Source organism: Nomascus leucogenys, chromosome 21, assembly GCF_006542625.1.
Source record: "Nomascus leucogenys isolate Asia chromosome 21, Asia_NLE_v1, whole genome shotgun sequence".
Lineage (NCBI taxonomy): Eukaryota > Metazoa > Chordata > Mammalia > Primates > Hylobatidae > Nomascus > Nomascus leucogenys.
In genome coordinates, this window is record NC_044401.1 from 82,662,919 (window position 1) to 82,681,699 (window position 18,781).

At 64.3% G+C, this 18,781-nt stretch overlaps 1 protein-coding gene across 2 annotated transcripts; it reads right to left on the reverse strand.

Moving 5' to 3' along the window:
- Positions 1-5,466: 5,466 nt before the first annotated feature.
- On the reverse strand, positions 5,467-18,124 carry B4GALNT4 (beta-1,4-N-acetyl-galactosaminyltransferase 4). Of its 2 annotated transcripts, XM_030801655.1 has the most exons (20): positions 17,656-18,118; positions 15,473-15,576; positions 14,930-15,022; positions 14,741-14,836; positions 14,573-14,663; positions 14,398-14,498; positions 14,177-14,244; positions 13,862-13,940; positions 12,572-12,638; positions 12,326-12,460; positions 12,143-12,252; positions 11,920-12,020; positions 11,743-11,843; positions 10,767-11,673; positions 8,417-8,700; positions 8,103-8,256; positions 7,920-7,992; positions 7,677-7,830; positions 7,187-7,313; positions 5,467-5,921 (listed from the first exon to the last, which is right to left on the reverse strand). In XM_030801655.1, the coding sequence occupies exons 1-20, from the start codon at positions 17,804-17,806 to the stop codon at positions 5,798-5,800; spliced, it is 3,120 nt and encodes a 1,039-aa protein (XP_030657515.1). In that variant the 5' UTR covers positions 17,807-18,118; the 3' UTR covers positions 5,467-5,797. The 2 variants fall into 2 exon arrangements, 1 of the variants encoding a protein (XP_030657515.1); XR_004027534.1 differs by lacking the exons at positions 5,467-5,921; positions 7,187-7,313; positions 7,920-7,992 and having other exon boundaries at positions 7,746-7,830; positions 8,048-8,256; positions 17,656-18,124.
- Positions 18,125-18,781: the final 657 nt, after the last annotated feature.

Here is an 18,781-nt window from a genome sequence, read left to right on the forward strand (position 1 = left end):
CTCCAATGGTACTGCTATTCTTCCAATTGGATAAAGCTCCTCTTCCCTGGCCCCATATAAGATATACACCTCATCCCCCAAATTCTCTGCCGCTTGTGGGGTGGCCTGCTTTTCAGCAGTCAGGGTTTGATTCAGAAGTAACATGACATCCTTCCAGGAGAGCTAAAATACTTGGGTTAAGTTCTGAAAAGCCTCTATATACCTGTCTGAAAACTTGCCAAGATCCCCCTTAATTTGACTGGGAACAGCCTAAAATGAGGATTTCTAGGCTGGGGAAAGCTTGAGAGAGAACCTGAGTAGGGAGGAGTGAAGAGTTTGATCCCTCCACTGGAGGTGCCTCTGGGGTTTGCTTCTCTATTTCCCTGGAATTGCCTCTTGCAGCCTCTCCTGAGACAGCCACCAGGAGGGCTGGATCAATCCTACAATAGAGGCAAAGGTCCAAGTTACCCTGCAAGGCAAAGAAAGCCCGCACACACGAGGCCTCGGATCACTGGCCCTCACATTTACAGAAAAGCTTCCTCCCAAGACCACGCTTCCCTTCTGTGTCTTACGCTTACAGAAAAGCTTCCTTCCTGAGACCATGCTGCTTTTCTGGGTCTCAAGGTGCTTGGCACCAAGTTGGAAGCCAAGGAAATGACAAGAACATTTTTGCCACAAATTTACATATAGATACCAAGGCACACTTTACTTCATCTGTGCTATTCTTAACCTTCCATTTTTTAGTTTTGATGACTCAGTCAAATGCTCATTCTACCCAGTAATATTTCTGGTTTGCAACAACATCCTTAACATTTAACATTGTACATAAAGAAGAGATAGGAACCATGACAGCCACAAAAGAAAGACAGAAAATAATGATAGGAAAGAGTGGAGGTTCTTGTGCCAACACCCTTGTGGGAGGCCGGGGACTGGAGTCAGTCCAGGGGCCTTTGGATAACACCAAGGGGTAACCGCAGCCAGATACCCCAGTTGCTCTAGGACCTCCTTCTGGTCCCACGTGACAGCTAGACCTCCATGAAGGAAAACTGGGTTGGAACAAAGCCAACATTCCCAACACCTGAGGGTGATGGGAGCTTGACAGTGTCCTCCCCAGCAAGCCTGGCCTCCATGTGTTGAGTCTGGCACTTGGAAACTAGCCATCACTTTTAACTAATTGACAGAGGCCTGGTGTTTTTCTTTCATTTTAACTGTTGTGGAGTTTAAGAACCACGAAGAAAGGACAGAAAGAGAAGATCCACTTTTACTCACCCTTCTGCAGATCCCAGACGAGCCCCCAAAATGTTTCAGGATATTTGAGGTGTTGCTTTTCTGGCCAGAAACGTCTGTGGCCGGGAGCACCTTTGCCCGAGTTCTTGTCCTGTGTCCAGGAAGAATGAGGTACACAGACAAGTGGAGGGTTAGCAAGACGAAGAGGAGCTTTATTAAGTGTCAGAACAGCTTAGAGGCTCTCAGCAGAGAGGAGGCTGGGAGTGAGTGGCTCCTCTCTGCAGGAAGGTCGTCCCAACGAGTGTTCAGCTCTCAGCAGAGAGGGCAGCTTCTCTCCGCAGTTGGTCGACCCAATGCCTGCAGTGCTCAGCAAAGAGGAGGCCCTAGAGAGGGTAGCTCCTTTCTGCAGCTGGTCATCCTGTCATCTCTCTGTCCTCTTCTCCACTCTGGCTGAACCCAGGGCTTTTATGGGCCTCAGAGGGGAGGAAATTCATGCCGACTGGTGCATGGGCAGCCATGGGTGGGCCCAGAAAAGGCACCACGAGTCCCCACTGTGTTCCTCGGGACTGTCAGCCTGGCCCCCAGCCTTCAGGCCCACCCTGGCTTGAAGGTGGAGCCTCACCAGGGACCTGCCCCTTCCCTCCCAGGAGCCTGTCTGCCTCCCACTGCCACCCATGGTGCCCAGGCCACTTGTGCCAAGGGTGCCCACAGGCCAGCACTGAGCTGCCCCCAGCTCCATCTTGGCCTCCCTCCCACACTCATTGGTGCCCAAAGTCTGGAGGGGCTCAGGTGGCAGGGGACTGGTATCTCGGCACTGCTCTGAGGGTGCACACCCGGCCGGGCTGCAACAGCACCAGGGCTTGGCCCCGACCCCACTCCAAGATCAGAGTGGGCACAGGAGCAGGGACACCCCCAAACCTGTGGTGTTAGGGGGTCCTCCCTGGCCCCCAAGACCACCAGGAGGCCTGGGCCCCCAGCAGCAACCTGGACGGCTGCAGCTGCACCTGTGGTGCTCCCGCCCTGCCAACCTACACAAATAAACCCACTGCTCCCAGGGCTGGTTCCATGAGTCCCGGCTGTGCCTTCAGCCGGGTGCTCATGGGCTCCCGGGACACGGCAGGAAGCGAGGTTGAGGTGGCTCTGGGGGCTCCAGGCCTGGGTGTGGGTCTTGCCCAGCTGTGCGAGGGTGGAGGTGGCACACTTGGCAGCCTTGGGGACATGGGGCACTGGGGACCTGCTGCCGCCACTGCTGCTCCCGCAGCCATCCTGCTGCCCTGTCTGCCTCCTTGCAGCCTGGGGTGAAGGCTTTAGGCTCTCACAGAGCCCGGGCCGGCATCAGGGCAGAGGGAGGCGATGTCAGCACAAGATCCCCCTGCAGTTCCAACACTCGGGGCAGCCTGGGGCCCCCTCTCACCCGACTCGCAACCGTGCTGGGAGACGCCTCTGGGAGCGGACTGTGGGCCCTGGCTCCAGCTACCGGGAGCATGAGGCTCAGCAGGGGGAGCAGGAGCAGGTACTTCTGAGCCTACAGGGGGCCGGGTGGGGGCCTTCCTGGGCCCCCAAGAGCACAGGAATGTTGAGGGGCACACAAACAAACCCAGTGCCCGGGAGGGCGGGGCTCCTGCCTGCTCCGTGGAGTGGGAGGCCCTGCCATGCCTCTCTGCTGAGGCCAGCATCTTGGCAGCGGCCACTCTAGATGGGCCACTGCTGCCTCAGCCTCCCAAAGTGCTGAGATTAGAGGTGTGAGCCACTATGCCCGGCCTTATCATCGGTTTTTAAGAAATTTCCTCAAAGGTTGCCGCTGACCCCTGCCCTCCCCGGCCTGTGTCCTTGGCCGCCTTCACCTTCTCACACTTGGTCTCTCTGAGCACCCTGCTTAGAAACACAGTCACACTCACATGGGCTGCTGCCTTCCCGGGCTTCCTTTCCCTCCGCTGCCCTTGCCACCAGCTGGTATACCAGATGTGTTATTGACAGCGTCGTCGTGCCCCGCCCCCCCGTATTAGAATGTAAGATCCTGGGGGGCAGCAGTTTTTGTCTGTTGCGTTCCCTGCCTTTTCCTCAGCGCGTGACGTGTAGTGAGTGTGCAATGAATCATTGCTAAATGGATTAAGTGATGGTGTGAATCGTCCAGATTACATGGAATTTTGACTTGTTTTCCAAGGTTAATTCTCTCTCTGATGTGCAGGCTTCACCCTCCTGTGGTTTACATTTGTTCTCTCCTTTGCTCATTTTCTTTTCTTTTTTTTTTTTTTTGAGACGGAGTCTTGCTCTGTCGCCCAGGCTGGAGTGCAGTGGCGCGATCTCGGCTCACTGCAACCTCCGCCTCCCGGGTTCACGCCATTCTCCTGCCTCAGCATCTCCGAGTAGCTGGGACTACAGGCACCCGCCACCACGCCCGGCTAATTTTTTGTATTTTTAGTAGAGACGGGGTTTCACCGTGGTCTCGATCTCCTGACCTCGTGATCCGCCCGCCTCGGCCTCCCAAAGTGCTAGGATTACAAGCGTGAGCCACCGCGCCCGACCCTCCTTTGCTCATTTTCTTGGGGTAGCGTGGACCATTAAATCCAAGGCTAGTTCTTCTCTTGCTGCAAAACATCTGTGAGTGGGGACAAAAGTCCATCTGAACTAGATACACAGGGATCAGTGGGCAGGACGGCTGGTCATCACGTGGCTTCTGGGCATGTGCATGGCCAGCCACGTCCCCTGCCCTGTGGGCACCTCTCCCCTGTGGACCAGCGGGACCTGTGAGGCCCACACCAGGCGACTTGCTGCCGCTCTGGTCAATGGCAGGTCCACCTGGTTCCTCCTTCGGCTCCACCTGGTTCCTCCTTCGGCTCCACCTCCCAGCTGCCCTGTGGGCATGGTGAGCGGTGACCTCGGGACACATCTTCAGAGGACAATTCCGGCTGCTGGGCGTATGAGCTATTTTCCCACCCAGTGTGAACGAGGAGGTAGAAAGAAGAGTGACCGCTCAAGATGTGCCTGTCCTAGTCCCAGAACCTGTGACTGTTACTTTCATGGCAAAGGGGTTTTGCAGATGTGACGGAGTGAGAGACGTGATGGTTATTGTGGGTTTGCTGGGAGGGCCCAGTGTAATCACAGGGGGCCTTATAAGAGAAGGCAGCAGGGTCAGAGTCACAGGAGGCGATGAGAGAGAGAGAGAGAGTGAGTGACAGAGAGGAAGAGGCCAAGCTGCTGAAATCCAGGTGTCCTTGAGAAGCTGGAGAAGGCACGGATGCAGACTCACACCTAAGTCTCCAGAAGGAACCAGCCCTGCTGACACCTTAATTTTAGCATTTTTTTTTCCTAGACAGGGCCTTGCTCTGTTTCCCAGGCTGGAGTGCAGTGGTGCAATCACAGCTCACCGCAGCCCTGGCCTCCCCGGCTCAGGTGATCCTCCTGCCTCAACCTTCCAAGTAGCTGGGACCACAGGTACATGCCACCGTGTCTAGGGATCTGGCCTCTTCAGCCTCCCAAAGTGCTGGGATTACAGGTGTGAGCCACTGTGCTGGGCTTAATTCTAGGACTTTTTATCTCCAGAACTGTAAGATAATAATTTTTTTTAAGCCACTTCATTTGTGCCAATTTGCTACTGCAGCCACAGGGAACTTACACAATCACTCGGTGCCTGGCAGAGTACAGCCTCCCTCCTGTGACCCGGCCCAGGCCAGGACTGAGCTGGACCCACAGGCAGAGAGGAGACCAGGCAGGAGTGGGCTTCGACCAGCCTGTGAGTCTGTCCTTCTCTGGTGCCCTGCTGACCCTGACCTTGCAGGTACCAAAGTCACACAGGCCCCCCTGATTACGGCTTCACCAGCTTGAGCTGGGTTTCTGTTTCTGGCAACCCTGAGTTCTGCCTGATCATCCCCAACCCCAGCACAGGACATGCCCCACCTGGGTGCAGCAGCTCCTCCACCCTAGAGGAGGCTGGGGTGGGACTGACACCCCGATTCTGTTTGCAGAATGAGGGGAACTGAGGTGGTGACTGCTCATTCCTCACCCCATTGTGGGAGGGCCCTGTGCTATCTCTGTCCGTTATCAGTGGGCACAGACCCCATAGACACAGGGCGGAGGAAGTCGGAAGCCCCCTCCCCACAGGGCCCGGCACAGAACCTCACAGGCAGGAAGGGGAAAGTGGTCTTGGGGGTGGGAGAAGGAGGGGTCCGGAAGGGCTGCGGCTGGGAGTCAGGAGGTCGTGCTCAGGGTCCCCCAGGGGTGAAGACTCTACCTCTCAAGAGAACAGGCACAGAGGACAAGTCAGAACTAAAAAAAATATTTCATTTCATTCTGAATAAAAAACAGAACAGACAGAACTCTTGGAAATTCTGAAAACAATGTCATCGCTACAGCAAAATTTCACAGAAATCATCGCAGAGTGGGGACCAAGGCCAGGCCCTGACCCGCTGTGAAGGCTGCCTCTCCGGGGAGGGGCACGATGCAGGCGCCCAGTGGGCCAGAGAGGGGCAGGCACAAGTGGTGGCTGTGCCTCTCTGACCAGCCCTGCCTGGTCTCTTGGGACCTAGCTCGAAGCCCAGCCCCCAGCGGCTGCCTCGGGACTCCCACCGGGGCTGGGAGGGGCTGCCCGTCCTCAGGATGCCCCCGTGTGAGAACCCTTCCTGCTGCGGACGCTCCACATGCCCCTCTTGGAGTGGTAGTGGTGATAGAAGTTCCGCAGACGCAGTCGCTCCACCTCCAGCCCTGCCTGCAGGACCCTGGGGCCGGGGGCAGAGGGGGGGGGGGGGGGGGGGGGGGGGGGGGGCAGAGAGGTGGTCAGGACCCTGGGGCCGGGGCAGAGAGGTGGTCAGGACCCTGGGGCCGGGGGCAGAGAGGTGGGCAGGACCCTGGGCCGGGGCAGAGAGGTGGTCAGGACCCTGGGGCCGGGGGCAGAGAGGTGGTCAGGACCCTGGGGCCGGGGGCAGAGAGGTGGTCAGGACCTGGGGCCGGGGGCAGGAGGGGGGGGGGGGGGGGGGGGGGGGGGGGGGGGGGGGGGGGGGGGGGGGGGGGGGGGGGGGGGGGGGGGGGGGGGGGGGGGGGGGGGGGGGGGGGGGGGGGGGGGGGGGGGGGGGGGGGGGGGGGGGGGGGGGGGGGGGGGGGGGGGGGGGGGGGGGGGGGGGGGGAGGGGGGCGGGGGGGGCAGAGAGGTGGTCAGGACCCTGGGGCCGGGGGCAGAGAGGTGGTCAGGACCCTGGGCCGGGGGCAGAGAGGTGGTCAGGACCCTGGGCCGGGGGCAGAGAGGTGGTCAGGACCCTGGGGGGGGGGGGGTGGTCAGGATGGGGCGGGGGCAGAGAGGTGGTCAGGACCCTGGGGGGGGGGAGGGTGGTCGGCCGGGGGGGGGCAGAGAGGTGGTCAGGACCTGGGGGGGGGGGGGGGGGGGGGCGGGGGCAGAGAGGTGGTCAGGACCTGGGGCCGGGGGCAGAGAGGTGGTCAGGACCTGGGGCCGGGGCAGGAGGTGGTCAGGACCCTGGGGCCGGGGGCAGGGAGGTGGTCAGGACCTGGGGGGGGGGGGGGGGGGGGGCGGGGGCAGGGAGGTGGTCAGGACCCTGGGCCGCGGGGCAGGAGGGCAGAGAGGTGGTCAGGACCCTGGGGCCCGGGGGGCAGAGGAGAGGGTGGTCAGGACCCTGGGGCCGGGGGGCAGAGAGGTGGTCAGGACCCTGGGGCCGGGGGTGTCAGGGCTGCCTCAAGCCTGCATGGCCCCAGTGGGAGGACGGGGACTCAGGGCCACTCAGGGCCTATGAGATCAGGGGACAGAGCTGGTTCACGGATGTCCCTGACCTTGCAGGACCCTGGGGGTAGGACAGGGTTTCAGAAGTGATGTGGGTGGAGGGGTCTCTCCGGGCCTACAGGATACTGGGAAGACGGGGAAGGGCAGAGTTCTCTCAGCATGTGGGTGCCATGGGGGGCATAAATCCCCCTCCCCATTCAGAGGAAGAGGATGCTGGGGTCAGGGTGTCACCTCTGGGGAGTGGGGAGGTGGTCACCTGTCCAGGAGCTCCCAGTCTTCACCCCCCCACTGGTCTCGGAACTCCTCCGTGTTCATTCCTCCGACCCGGTCAAAGTCCGACTTGTAGATTCCAAAAAGGCCAAAGCCGTTCACCTCCCAGTAACCTGGGGCGGGAGGGTGAGGGGTGTTGCCCTTCAGACCAGGTCCTGCAAGGCTTCCCCGCGCCCCCCAGCAAAGCGCCGCTAGGAGACCTCGGGAGGGGCTCAGGTGCAGGGTCCCATCACCACGGGGGCTTCCGGGAGTCGTCCGGTGGTGCTGGGTCATGACCCTGGAGCGCGGTGCATAAACGCGGGATACTGGAGGAGGTTCCTGGGGACCCCGGCATGGCCCTGGGCGTGCTGGTGCGGGGGGACTGGGGCTCTGGGCACTACGGGGAGCACGGATGGACTCCCAGGCCTCCCCTGGGGATTGAGAGAGGCCCCGGGTTCCTGGACTTCACCGCGGTTGGTGGGACGCTGGGGCCTCACCGTGGGGGTCCCGGGGCGAGCTCCCGCAGCTCAGGCGCATGACCACGGGCGCGAAGGCCAGCCTGCCCTCCACGCAGTGCTTGCGGATACCGTCCAGGATGTTGGGTGGGAAGTGGATGTGCAGGTCGCAAAGGAACACGATGCTGCTGGCGTCCTGAGGGGTGCGGGAGGTCTGAGCCCCGCCTTCCGCTCCTCCCCGGGCACACCCCGTTTTGCTCCCCGACCCCCATGCGGCCCTCGGACCTCTACCGCGTCCACTCCCGCCTGCAGCCCGGCGGAGCGCTCGAAGTTCCCGGTTCGTCTCAGGTACTGGTACCTGGGGAGTGGGAGTCACAGGCACGATCTCTGGGGGTGGGGTCAGGAAAACCCACCTCCCGGGGAGGAAAGCGGCGCTGGGTCCGCCCAGGTGGAAGTAGGGGCCGTTACCGGGGCAGGCGCGCGGCGCGCAGGGCCCGCTCCACGTCCATATCCTCGCTCTCGAAATCCACCAGGACGACGCTGAAACGCGAGTCCCCGGTGCGCGCGTGCAGCGCGGCCATGTCCGCCAGGAACTGTGCCACCCACCGTGCCTGGTTTTTCACTGGAGGAGAAATCGCGGGGCGTTGAGCTGACGCTGACTCTACGCTGAGGCCTCCCAGCTGCGAAGAACCTCATCCCGGACACCCACACCCTTTCCTAGTCATTAGGCTCCATGTTCCTCCCACGAGGTCTCCCGGACACCCCGAGCCCGCCCTGCGCACCTGGCACGATGAAGTGAACCATCACGTCCTGGCGCCAGGCCAGGCGCAGTGGCCGGCAGAGCTCGGGGCGGCCGTCGGGGCGCACGGAGGCGGCGGGAGCGGGCTCCGGACTTTCTCCGTCTGCATCCCCCACGCGGGCTCCCGGCAGCCGCAGGAAGACGTACTCGGACAGTCGCAGGCGGCCGCCCCCGCGCTCCTGCAGCTCCAGTTCCAGCAGGAAGCGACTCCCTCGCGCCGAGTCCCGGCGCTTCTCCACGTTCACGATGCGCAGAAGCGCGAAGCGCCTGCAAGGCTCGGTGGTCAGCCGGTACTAGGGCTTCCAGCCTGCACCCCGCCCACAACCCTGGTCTGCCCTGGCCACAGAAACGCAGCCGACTTGGAGTTGGCGGAGGCTGCGGGCTCTGCGGCACAGCTCCTGCCCTTCCAGGCAGGCCCAGCAGGCAGGTCCACCTTCCAGCCACCCCCTCCAGGGTCGGGGCAGGACTGGGGGCGCACCAGCGAGCCCAGGCCCATCCTCACCTCCTCGCGGGCCTCCTGGCCACCACTCACGTCCCAGGTGACGTTTATGACATGCCCACCTGTCCTGTTACTCCCTTGCTCAGAAACCTTCAGGAGTTAGCCACCCCCCATAGGACAAGGTTCCAAGAGGCTTTTGTGGCATTCTAGGACCTTAAGCAGTTTCGAATTTGTGGCCTTCAATCTTCCCCTCATGCTGGGGTAGCAGACTCCTCCTCAGACACAGCCACTGTCCCCTCTCCTTTGTCCTGAGGAGTCCCCTGCCTGGGATGTTTGCCCCAGTCCTCCCAGCCCCTCCTCTTCCAGGTCCTGGGTCGCCTCTTCTGAGAAGCCCCCGACCGGCCTTCACACCACTCCTTTCCCCCTGGCAGCAGCTCCGCTCCTGTCCTGATCCCTGAGTGGAGGAGGCTGCTTCAACGCCGAGAGCCCGTTCCTGGCCCCTTCCTCTTCATTCCGCTCGGCCAAGAACCTGTTTCCCTCCACTCTGCTCTCCTCATCTGGAGAAAATAGGACCCTGCCCTAGACAACGGTTTCTCTTCAGTCGGCCTCACGTCCTCCCTTGGCAGTCTGTGCCCTTCACTGGGGGACGCCCACCTGTGTGACAGCCGAGGGTCTGAGGCCTCCCTCCAACTCCTGTCCTTCCCCACCCCAAAGCCCTCAGTGTCACGGACTTCCTCCCCAAATGCTCTTGGTCTCTCTACACTGTTGCTCCTTGAGCCACACCCAGGTGGGCAAAGGTGGGGCCACAACCATGACCTTTCCATGAGGCCCCCATGGAATGACGAGCTGCTCTCAGGAAGCTTAGAGTCAGGGGCAGGCATGTCCTCTGAGCCACCTAGAATCCAGCGCCCACCGCCCAGGGCTCCAGGCTCAGTCACCACCACCTTCCCTTCCTCTCCAGGCAACCGCGCACCTGTCTGCACCCAAACCGGTGGAATTCCTGCTCTGCTCACAACTTTCCATCACGCACACAAGAAACAGTCGCGCGCGGCTCTGCCTCCATCCTTTGCCCCTGCCTTTGCTCTGCTCACAACTTTCCATCATGCACACGAGAAACAGTCCTGGCCCTGTCTCCATCCTCTGCCCCTGCCTTTGCTCTGCTCACAACCTTCCATCACGCACAGGAGAAACAGTCCCGGCTCTGCCTCCATTCTCTGCCCCTGCCTCTGCCTGTCATCACTGTGCAACTCCTAACTCGTCTTCAAGGCTGGCCACAGCAGACGCTGCCTCTTCTTAGAACTCCACAGGCCTCCCCAAAGCCAAATTAGACTCCCCACTCCCACCCACCAGCCTGCAGGGAGGGCAGACAGCACTAGATTCCTGGGGCCTCGGGGAGACCAGAGGGGCCAATGGGGCAGAAGCCCTGCACCCTCCTCTGCAGTCAGGTCCTGAGAGTCTGGGAACGCCCAGGGACACTGCGAGGGGAGAGGAGGAGGGGCCCAGGGGTCCTGAGCTTTGCCCTAAGTGTCTCTGCCTGGCCCCGGAATGGGGCTGTCTGCGCAGCAACTGGCTGCGACTGACGCTGACTTCTGCAGCTTGGACTCATCCCTGGGCCCAGGTCCAGGATGACAGAAGTGGGGTTCACAGGTGCAAGGACGGGGCGCCAGCACCGGGAGGTCCCTGAGGCTGGACAAGTGCCCGGGCAGTCAGGACACCGGGAAGGAAGGGGACAAGCTGGGGCTTCCCTGGGGTGGGGCGCGGTGCCTCAGCCCCCAGGCCGGTACACCACTGGGCCCTGGGGAAGGTCTCACGTGTCCACCAAGGCCGGGACCTCCTCTCCCCCTCCGTCCCCGACCCCACAACCGCCCTGGCGCGCGTTCGGCCGCCCCCATACCCGCCGTGGCGCGCGTTCAGCCGCTCCATGTACTGAGCGGTCACGTCCACGGCCTCCGCCTCCGGCAGCTGTAGGTTCCCCGAAACGTTGCACCGCAGGTCGTTCCAGTCCGACCGCAGCAGCTCGAAGTCCACGGCGCCCACGCTGAACGTGCGCTGCCAGTCGATGGCACCCTCACGCCAGCGTCCGAGCGCCGGGCCCGCGGCCTCCTCGCTGTCCTCCGACTCGGCCTCGTCGCCGGGGGCCCCATCGTCCTCCCCCTCCTCCTCCTCTTCTCCCTCCCCGGGCAGCTGCGGCCCGGACACCTGGGACAAGCTCAGGAAGGAGGTCACGGGCCGTGCTTCGGAGGACAAGTTTGAGTCCACTGTGGGCGCCGCAGGTGCCATCGTGCGCGCCTGGCCCTCCCGGCCCCCTTGGGTGGCCTGCGCCCCGGCTGGGAGCCTCGGCTGTGTGGCCTGGGGGCCGCCGGTCCTGCGGCCGTGGGCCCGGGGTGGGCGTGGGGGCGCCCGCAGCTGCACTCTGGGCAGAGGCCTGGGGTGCAGGAAGACGCCAGGGAAGCGCGGCCAGGGCGCGCGCGGCGCTGGGGCCCGGGGGGAGGCCCGCTGTCCCGGCCGCACCCTGGTCACGTACACCTTTGGGGGCGGCTGCTCCGCTGCAGGGCGCGGGGGCGGAGCTCGGCCCAAGAAAAGCGGCAAGGGGCGGGCGGCCCTGGCGGCCCAGCTCAGGGCCCGGGAGTGCCTGGGGGTCCCCTCGTCCCGGGGGCGGGGAGGGGTCGGCGGGGCCGGGGTGGCTCCGGGCTCGGCAGGGGCCGCTGGGGCGGGGGACTGGGGGCCGCTCCTGGGCGGGGCCGCCTCGGTGGGCTCCAGGCTGTCGAGCAGCTCCCCTTCGTCCTCGTCGTCCAGGAAGTCTGCGGGAAACGCGGGTTAGAAGCTCCCTGCGCAGGTGGGTGCGGGCCGAGGGCGCTGCGGACACTCACCGTCCGGGTTGAGGAAGAGGAAGGCTCGGCGCTGCACCTCCTCTTCTTCATCCTCGTCCCCCTCCTCCTTGTCCATCTTCATGTATTTATAGAACCCAAACCTGGGGCGCGGCGGGGCATCAGAGCCGAGTCTCGCCCCGCCCGCCCCGCCCCGCATTAGCCCGGCCGCGCGCCCACCTCTCCAGATACAGCGGAGACTCGCGGTAGAAGCACTTGTTGTCCGTCTCCATGTGGGTGAGGCGGGTGTAGTCGTTGGGATAAACGAAGGACAGGTACACCTGGGGGGTGGGGGGTGGGGGGCGCAGGGCTCAGGGCGGGGACCTCCCGGGCGGCCTCCCACGGGGCTGGAGAAGGCTCCGCGGAGTCCCGGACGGGAGAGGGGGTCTCCAGCCGCACTCACAAATTGCAGTCCCTGGTATCTGGCGATCGGGAAGTCCTTGACCACGTAGGTGGGGGCGTAGGCGCAGGGCTCCAGCACGTTCTCCAGGCTCGAAGATTCCATGCGCGGAGCTGCAGGAGGTGCGGTCACAGGCTGGCTGGGGCAGGCACCCCCGCCCTCGCCCCCGCGCGGGCCCCCTCTCACTGAGGAAAAAGGTATCCCTGGGGTCTGGCCGCAGCATGTCTGCGCTGGTCTCCTCCTGCGGCGGACGCCCCCCCACGTGGCTGGCTGGAGACTGGGGGACGTGCGCCACGTGGTCCATCTTCAAGGCTGACTCATCTGGGGGCAGAGGGGTTCCAGGGAGTGCTCAGACCCCCTCCTCCACTCTTCCCGCTCACACCCAGAGCCCATCCTGAGGAGCCCCACATCCCCAGAGGCGCCCGCTCGCACCTGTGTACAGGGAGATGTGGGCAGAGCTGATGACCTCGAACTTCAGGCCGGGCAGGAAAGCTCGCCACTGCGGGGCAGAGAGGGTGGGGGTCAGGCACAGGGCCGTGGCTGGGTCCAGGGAAGAAAGGGTCTACCTGGCTCAGGGCTGGGGTACTAATAGGACCAATCCCTTAAAGGATGCAGGAGGGGAGATGGCAGAGGGGTCCGGGGGGTTCCAAGAAGGGGCAGCAGGGGAGCTGGGGAAGGAAACCCAGAAAGCTGAGGGACCCTGGGAGCAGGGCCAGATCCCGCCATGCTCCCTTCCTCACCTTTCCTCCTCCCTCCCTTCCTCCCCCCATCCTTCCTCCCCCTCCTTCCTTCCTCCCTCCCTCCTCCCTCCTCCTCCTCCTTTCCTCCCTCCCTCCCTTCCTCCCTCCCTCCCTGAGTCCCCTCATCCCCCGCCCCGCCTCAGGGTATGATTTCCAACCCCACCTACTCCCAGTGAGGTCACTGCCGGCCCCCTAAGGGCCAGGCCGGATGGCCCCCCACTCTAACCCCACCACCAAGTTGGGGCTCCAGGGGCTGTCTCAGGCCCTTCTGTTCCCACCTCATCCTGGGGCCTCCACAGACCACCCCAAACCGCTGTCTCCAGCCCGGGCCCTCTGCCCAGCTGAGCTGGGGTGAAACGTGCCCTCCACACACCAGACACAGGCACCATCGCGCTGCCCCCACACCCACCAGGCTGCAGGCCCTCTGCCTTGCTGTATAACCCCTTCCCCCTTCCCCCATCCATCCCCACAGCCACCTCCCTGGGTTTGAGGACCAAAGGCCACAGTAAAAATCCTTCCCCCAGGCTCTCTCCGCTCTGTGGCCAGGGGTTTTTTCCTGGAATGCAAATCCAATGGCCTCATTCTCAGGACAAAGCCCTGTCTGTCCAGAGTGGTGCTCAGGCCCCGCCTGATCTGGCCACCAGACCCCTCCTAGTCTCGAAGACCGGATTCCTCTGCTGGGTCTGTTCCTTCGCTGTTCTTGTGGTCTGGAATTCACCCGCCGTACACCCCACCCCAAATTCTCTGCCACCCACATCTCCCTACTGAATGTCTCCATCCTCTCAAGACTCTACTCAAAGGTGACTCCTAGTGAAGCCTCACCGAGCCCCCCAGGAGGGCAGAGCAGACCCTGCTGACCTCAGGCCCATGGCCCTGCCCATCTGCTTTGTCAACTTTGGGACGGGGACCCCCTTGCGGTTGTCCTGCAGGGAGGTGGGGGGAGTGGAGTCTCCAGAAGCTCCCGGGGGCGGAAGGCACTCACGCCCACTTCCACGTGGTCCGAGCCGCGGTCATCCTGCTTGTGCAGCAACTCAAAGTAGTACCTCCGGGAGGCCATGAGCCTGGGGACACGAGGAACAAGGGTTGCGCCCCGCCATGCGCAGGAAGCTCAAATTAGTGGAGCCAGGGAAGGGGGCGGGTGGCTCCCACACCCCTCAGGGCTGGGCCTCAGGAGGATGGCAGCTCGGCTGGGCGGGTGCTCGTGCAGAGTGTGTGCAAGTGTGCACAGGATGAGACAGCGCGTAACCCCCTCCCACGAATACACAAGTGCACGCACATGCACCCCACAGCCACTCACCGCCTGGGCTTGGACACCTGGGAGCTGAACTTGGTGAATTCTCCAGGCGCTGTCCACTCGGAGCCAGTCTGGGGGGTGATAGAGCAGGGGTGGTCGGGGGGGGGTTCACTCTTTCCCTGGGGACACCAAGCCCGTCGGGTCCTCATTCCCAAGAGGCTGGTGGGCACAGGTGACTGAGCAGCAGGAGTCCCGGGAAGGCGCCAGGGCTGGGGTGGCGGTACCTTGCCCACAAAGGCCACAAGCTGGGCAGCAGCCGGGCTCTCGTCTGGACTCAGCCAGAACTCCGAGTTGTCGTCTGAGGCCACGGAAAACTGGACGTCTCCTAGTCCACGAGACTGGGCTCAGGGGGGTGGAGCCTCACGACACCCCTCCCCCGGGGCACCCTCACCCCCATACCGTCCCTCGCTGGGTGGATGAAACCAAAAATACGGAGTCCATAGTTCTTCCACTTGGGGGACACGGCCAACTTCTTCACGGTGGTGCGAGTCTGGGGGGGCAGTGACTGTTGCGGTCGAAGCCCCTGCGTGCCCTGCCCACCCTGCACCCCCCAACCCCGGCACTCACATGAGGGAACAGTGGGAAGTGCAGGTTCCTCCTCAGGTGGCCCACGGCGCCCCCACACCAGTCCTCAAACACGTGCAGGTTCACCTGCCCCTTGTACTGGGGATGGGGGGGGCCTTACCTTCTGCACAGCCCGCCGCCCCCCCAGCCCCCACCCTGCCTCCCAGCCCATTACAGGCCGAGCCAGCTCACCTCCTCCCGCCATGGGGGTGTCTGATGGGTGAAGTTCAGTGGCAGCCTCCCAGCCGCCCCAGGAAACAGCATGTCTAGGTCCCGACCTTCGGGCTGCAGGAGAGAAAAGGCAATGGGGTCAGGGTTGGAAAGGCAGGGAGGGGGTAACACACACCAAGACAAACCTTCACAAAGACCCCTTCCAACATGTATCCACACAGCCCTAAATGCCTGTGAGCCCACAGTCACGCAAACCCTGACCCATGGCACCTGGCACATACACTCAGACACCCTGGTCACTCTAGCCCACGCAGATGCTCGGCCACCCCACACACTGACTGGCCGGCACATTCATGCACCTGCTGCAGCCCCCAGACACAGAGCTCCAGATAGGATGCCTGGTGCTGGAGCTCACACAGACAAGCCGTGCCGTGCCCCGCATGTCCTGTGTCTCATGCCCCGCTGCTGCCTCCTCCAGAATGGCAGGTTCTCAAGACACCAACACACAAGTGGCTTTGGGGTGTCGTCTCCGTGCACACGTGTTCTCCCCAAGGCCCTGCTCACCGCCTGCTCCTCTTCACGGCTCTCACTGGAGTCCTCAGCCCTCTGTGTGGATGGCGCAGGGTGGACCCCACGGCCGTCGGTCACACCGGTCAGCTTCTCACCATCTGCAGGTGGCAGGTGAGGCCTGTCTCGGGCCCAGGCTCTCTCCAAGGCCATTCCGCCTGCTGCTGGGTTCAGCTGGGCCAGGGACCCACATGGCCGGAGCAGGGCAGGGAGGCTGTGGTGTCTCTCGCTAAAGCCTCTCCTTCTCATCTGCTTTCTCTGCCACCAGATGCCCCTCCCCACAGCGAGGCAACTTCCTCTACACCCCACCTCTGGTGGGGCAGCCCAGGCTGAGCCTTCCAGCAGGCTCTTCCCAACCTCCAGCAGGTGTGAGGGAGGAAAGCCGGGTGCGCCAGCTGGCGTGTGTAGGCACCCACATGCACCTCCATCTGGCCATTCTTGTTGAGTGGCTCTGCCTCCAGGAAGACTCCAGGACTGCCCTGTGCCCTCAGCACTTTCTCTGTGTGCTGGAGTGTTCCACGTCTGCCTCCCTTACCAGAACTGAGAACTCAGGGTTAGTGCCAGGGACTGTAGTCAGGAAAGCCAGCACTGTCTCTCCTGAAGGATTTGAGCTCTGAAGGTCTGGACTGAGGAACAGGCATGGATGCTGAAGCCCAGGCATGGCCCTGGATTGAGTGTCCTTGGGTAGGAGGACCACGAGGGGCAGAATTGGGGTGAAGAGAAGCTTCCCTACAGATGCTCAGGTCCCAGGGCGTGGAACCCCCTGGGGCCGCAGTGGGGATGTCTAGGTCCTCAGCTTAGGGAGGTCCAGGAAGTGGAGAGGGCTGGGGTGCAGAGCTGGCCTGCTCAGGCTTGTGGGGAGGCAGTACAGATGTCCACAGGCAGGCCTGGGAAGGGTCCCCGCGGGGCTCCCCTGACTTTGGCCCCAGGTCCCCCGACAGAACAGTCTGCTCACTCGCCCTCTCCCTGGGCAGCTGTTGGGCTCCTCTGGTCCTGGCCCTGGACTCAGAGGTAGCAAGTGGTACAGGTGCCCTGGGGCGGAGCTGGCTTAGCCTCAGGGGATCCTTGGAAGAGGAGTCCCTATGCCTCCGCCCCCTCCTGGTTGGGCTTAGACCCCTGCGCTGCTCAGAAAACCACAGAGGCGCCTGCAGAGGGGGCTGGTTTTGTTCTGTGTCACTGGGCCAGCTGTGGATCCTGCCCTGTCTGCTGATAGCTGGGGTGGGGCTTTTTAGGGATTCAGCAGTATCGGGGGTCTCTCGAGGGTGTGGAAGCTGTGAGGTATGTGGGTTGGGACAAGCCCCAGACCCTTGGCCTGTGTGGGTCCAGGCGTCCCGGCACAGGAATAGAAGACAGGGGCTTTGGCAGGTGGAGTGGCCCAGGTGTCCCCAGCCAGTACCATTGTTCTGCCCCCTCAGGACACCTGGCTCCCTGGAAAAGGCTCAGAAGCAGCCAGCTGGGATATCTCCTGGTCTGGGCATGGCACTAACCTCCCTCCTCCAGAGGGGGCATTCTGCCCCTCCTTCTCCTCCCACCCCAGGCTTTCATCTGCGCCTTCCTGTCTGGAATGCTCTTTCCCCCAAAGGTGTATGTCAAAGATCACCATCTCCAGGGGGCCCTAAGCCGGCTGGCTCACCGTGACCCCATCTGCTTTGTTTGTGGGTTGGGGTTGGGAGAGTTTACGCCAGGCTCCCCAAGCTGGGCCCCATCCCCACGGATGGACCCCCACAACACTGGCACAGTTCGCGGAGGGCGCCCCCGCCGGGAAGCGTCCCAGCTGCACCGGCCACTTCACCAAGCCCCCAGCACACAGGGAAACTGAGGCCCTGCTAAGCGGGCAGGGGGTGGAGGCGAGGCCTGAGAAGGCCTCTCGGAAGCCTCAGGAGGGTCTAGGGGCACAGACTTCCCCAGGAGCCCACCGTCAGCCCCTCACTACCGGATCCAGGCCAGATCCCAGAGTCAGGGACCCTCTCTGGGAGGGTCGCGCGCGTCACTGCCGACGTCATCGAGCGTCCGGGCCGAGCCGAACCGCGCCCCCTCCCCCCAAATCGCAGAGCGGGGAACAGCGGGCGGGGTCTCCGGGCGGGTCGGGCCCAGCCGAGACCCCCGTGCGGTAGGAGGCCCGGCCCCCGCCGCCCGCGCCCCCCGCGCCCCCCGCGCCCCCCGCGCCCCCCGCGCCGTACCTCGCCCGTAGCCCAGGCGCTGGCGCAGCGCTCGTCCCTGGCGCACCAGGCCCAGGTGCACGTAGGTGAGCCACGCGGCGCAGCTCAGCAGCAGCAGCAGCAGCAGCAGCTTCATCTGCTTACGGATCTTCTTCACCGGGAGCCGCGGCATCGCGGCCGCCGCGCCCGCCCCAGGCCGCGCTCAGCGGCGCCGCTGCAGCCCCCGGCCCCCGCCCGCCCCGCGCCGCATCCCCGGCCCGCCCCGCCGCGCTCAGCGCCCGCGGCCCCGCATGGTCCTTTGTCCGCCGCGCGCGGCCACCGGGTGCGGCCGCGACCCCCCCAGGCCGCCCTCGGCCGCGGGCCCGGGGTGGGCGGCGGGGGCGGCTCCTCGCGGTGCCCCCCGCCCGGCCGCTCCCGGCTCCGCGCTCCTGGGGCGGCGGCGGGACCGAAAAGCATCCACGCCGCGGAGCTGCCACCGCGGATCGGGCCCCGGCCGCGCGCGGAACCAATCGGGCCGAGCCAGGCCGCGGGGAGCCAATGGCGGCGCGCGGGGCGGGGTGCGGGGCGCGGGGAGGCGGGGCGCGGGGTGCGGCGCGGGGTGCGGGGCGGAGGAGGCGGGGCGAGGGGAGGCGAGACGCGGGGGGTGCGGGGCGGAGTGCGGGAGGTGAGGGGTGCGGGGCGGGGCTCGGGGTGCGGGACGGGCAGGGATGCGGGCGCGGGCGGGGATTGGGGGTGCGGGGCGTGCGTCCACCTGGGCCACGGAGCGCGGGGGCGCGGCACACAGACGCGGGGCTGGGAAGCGCCGGGGCTTTGGGGACAGTGGGGGGCGGCGGGGGATGGGCACAGCCCGACTGGGAGCCGGGGCAGCCTCCTGAGAACAGTCACCCGAAGGACTGGAGCCAGACAACAAGGAGGAGGGAGGGGAGGAACCCGGGGTCCTGGGGGGCGGGGAATGGGGGTGGGGATGGGGGCGGGCGAGAGAGGCTGGGGGGCCCCAAGCACCGGCTTCAGCCCAGGGGTGGGAGTAGTTGCGGGATCTCAGCCTGCAGGGCTGGGGCCGCAGGGGGCCGAGCTGTCTGGGCGGCAGGAGGGGCCCCAGCTTGTGGCCCCCGCCCCACAGAGCGCGGCCTGATGCGGGTGACCGTGT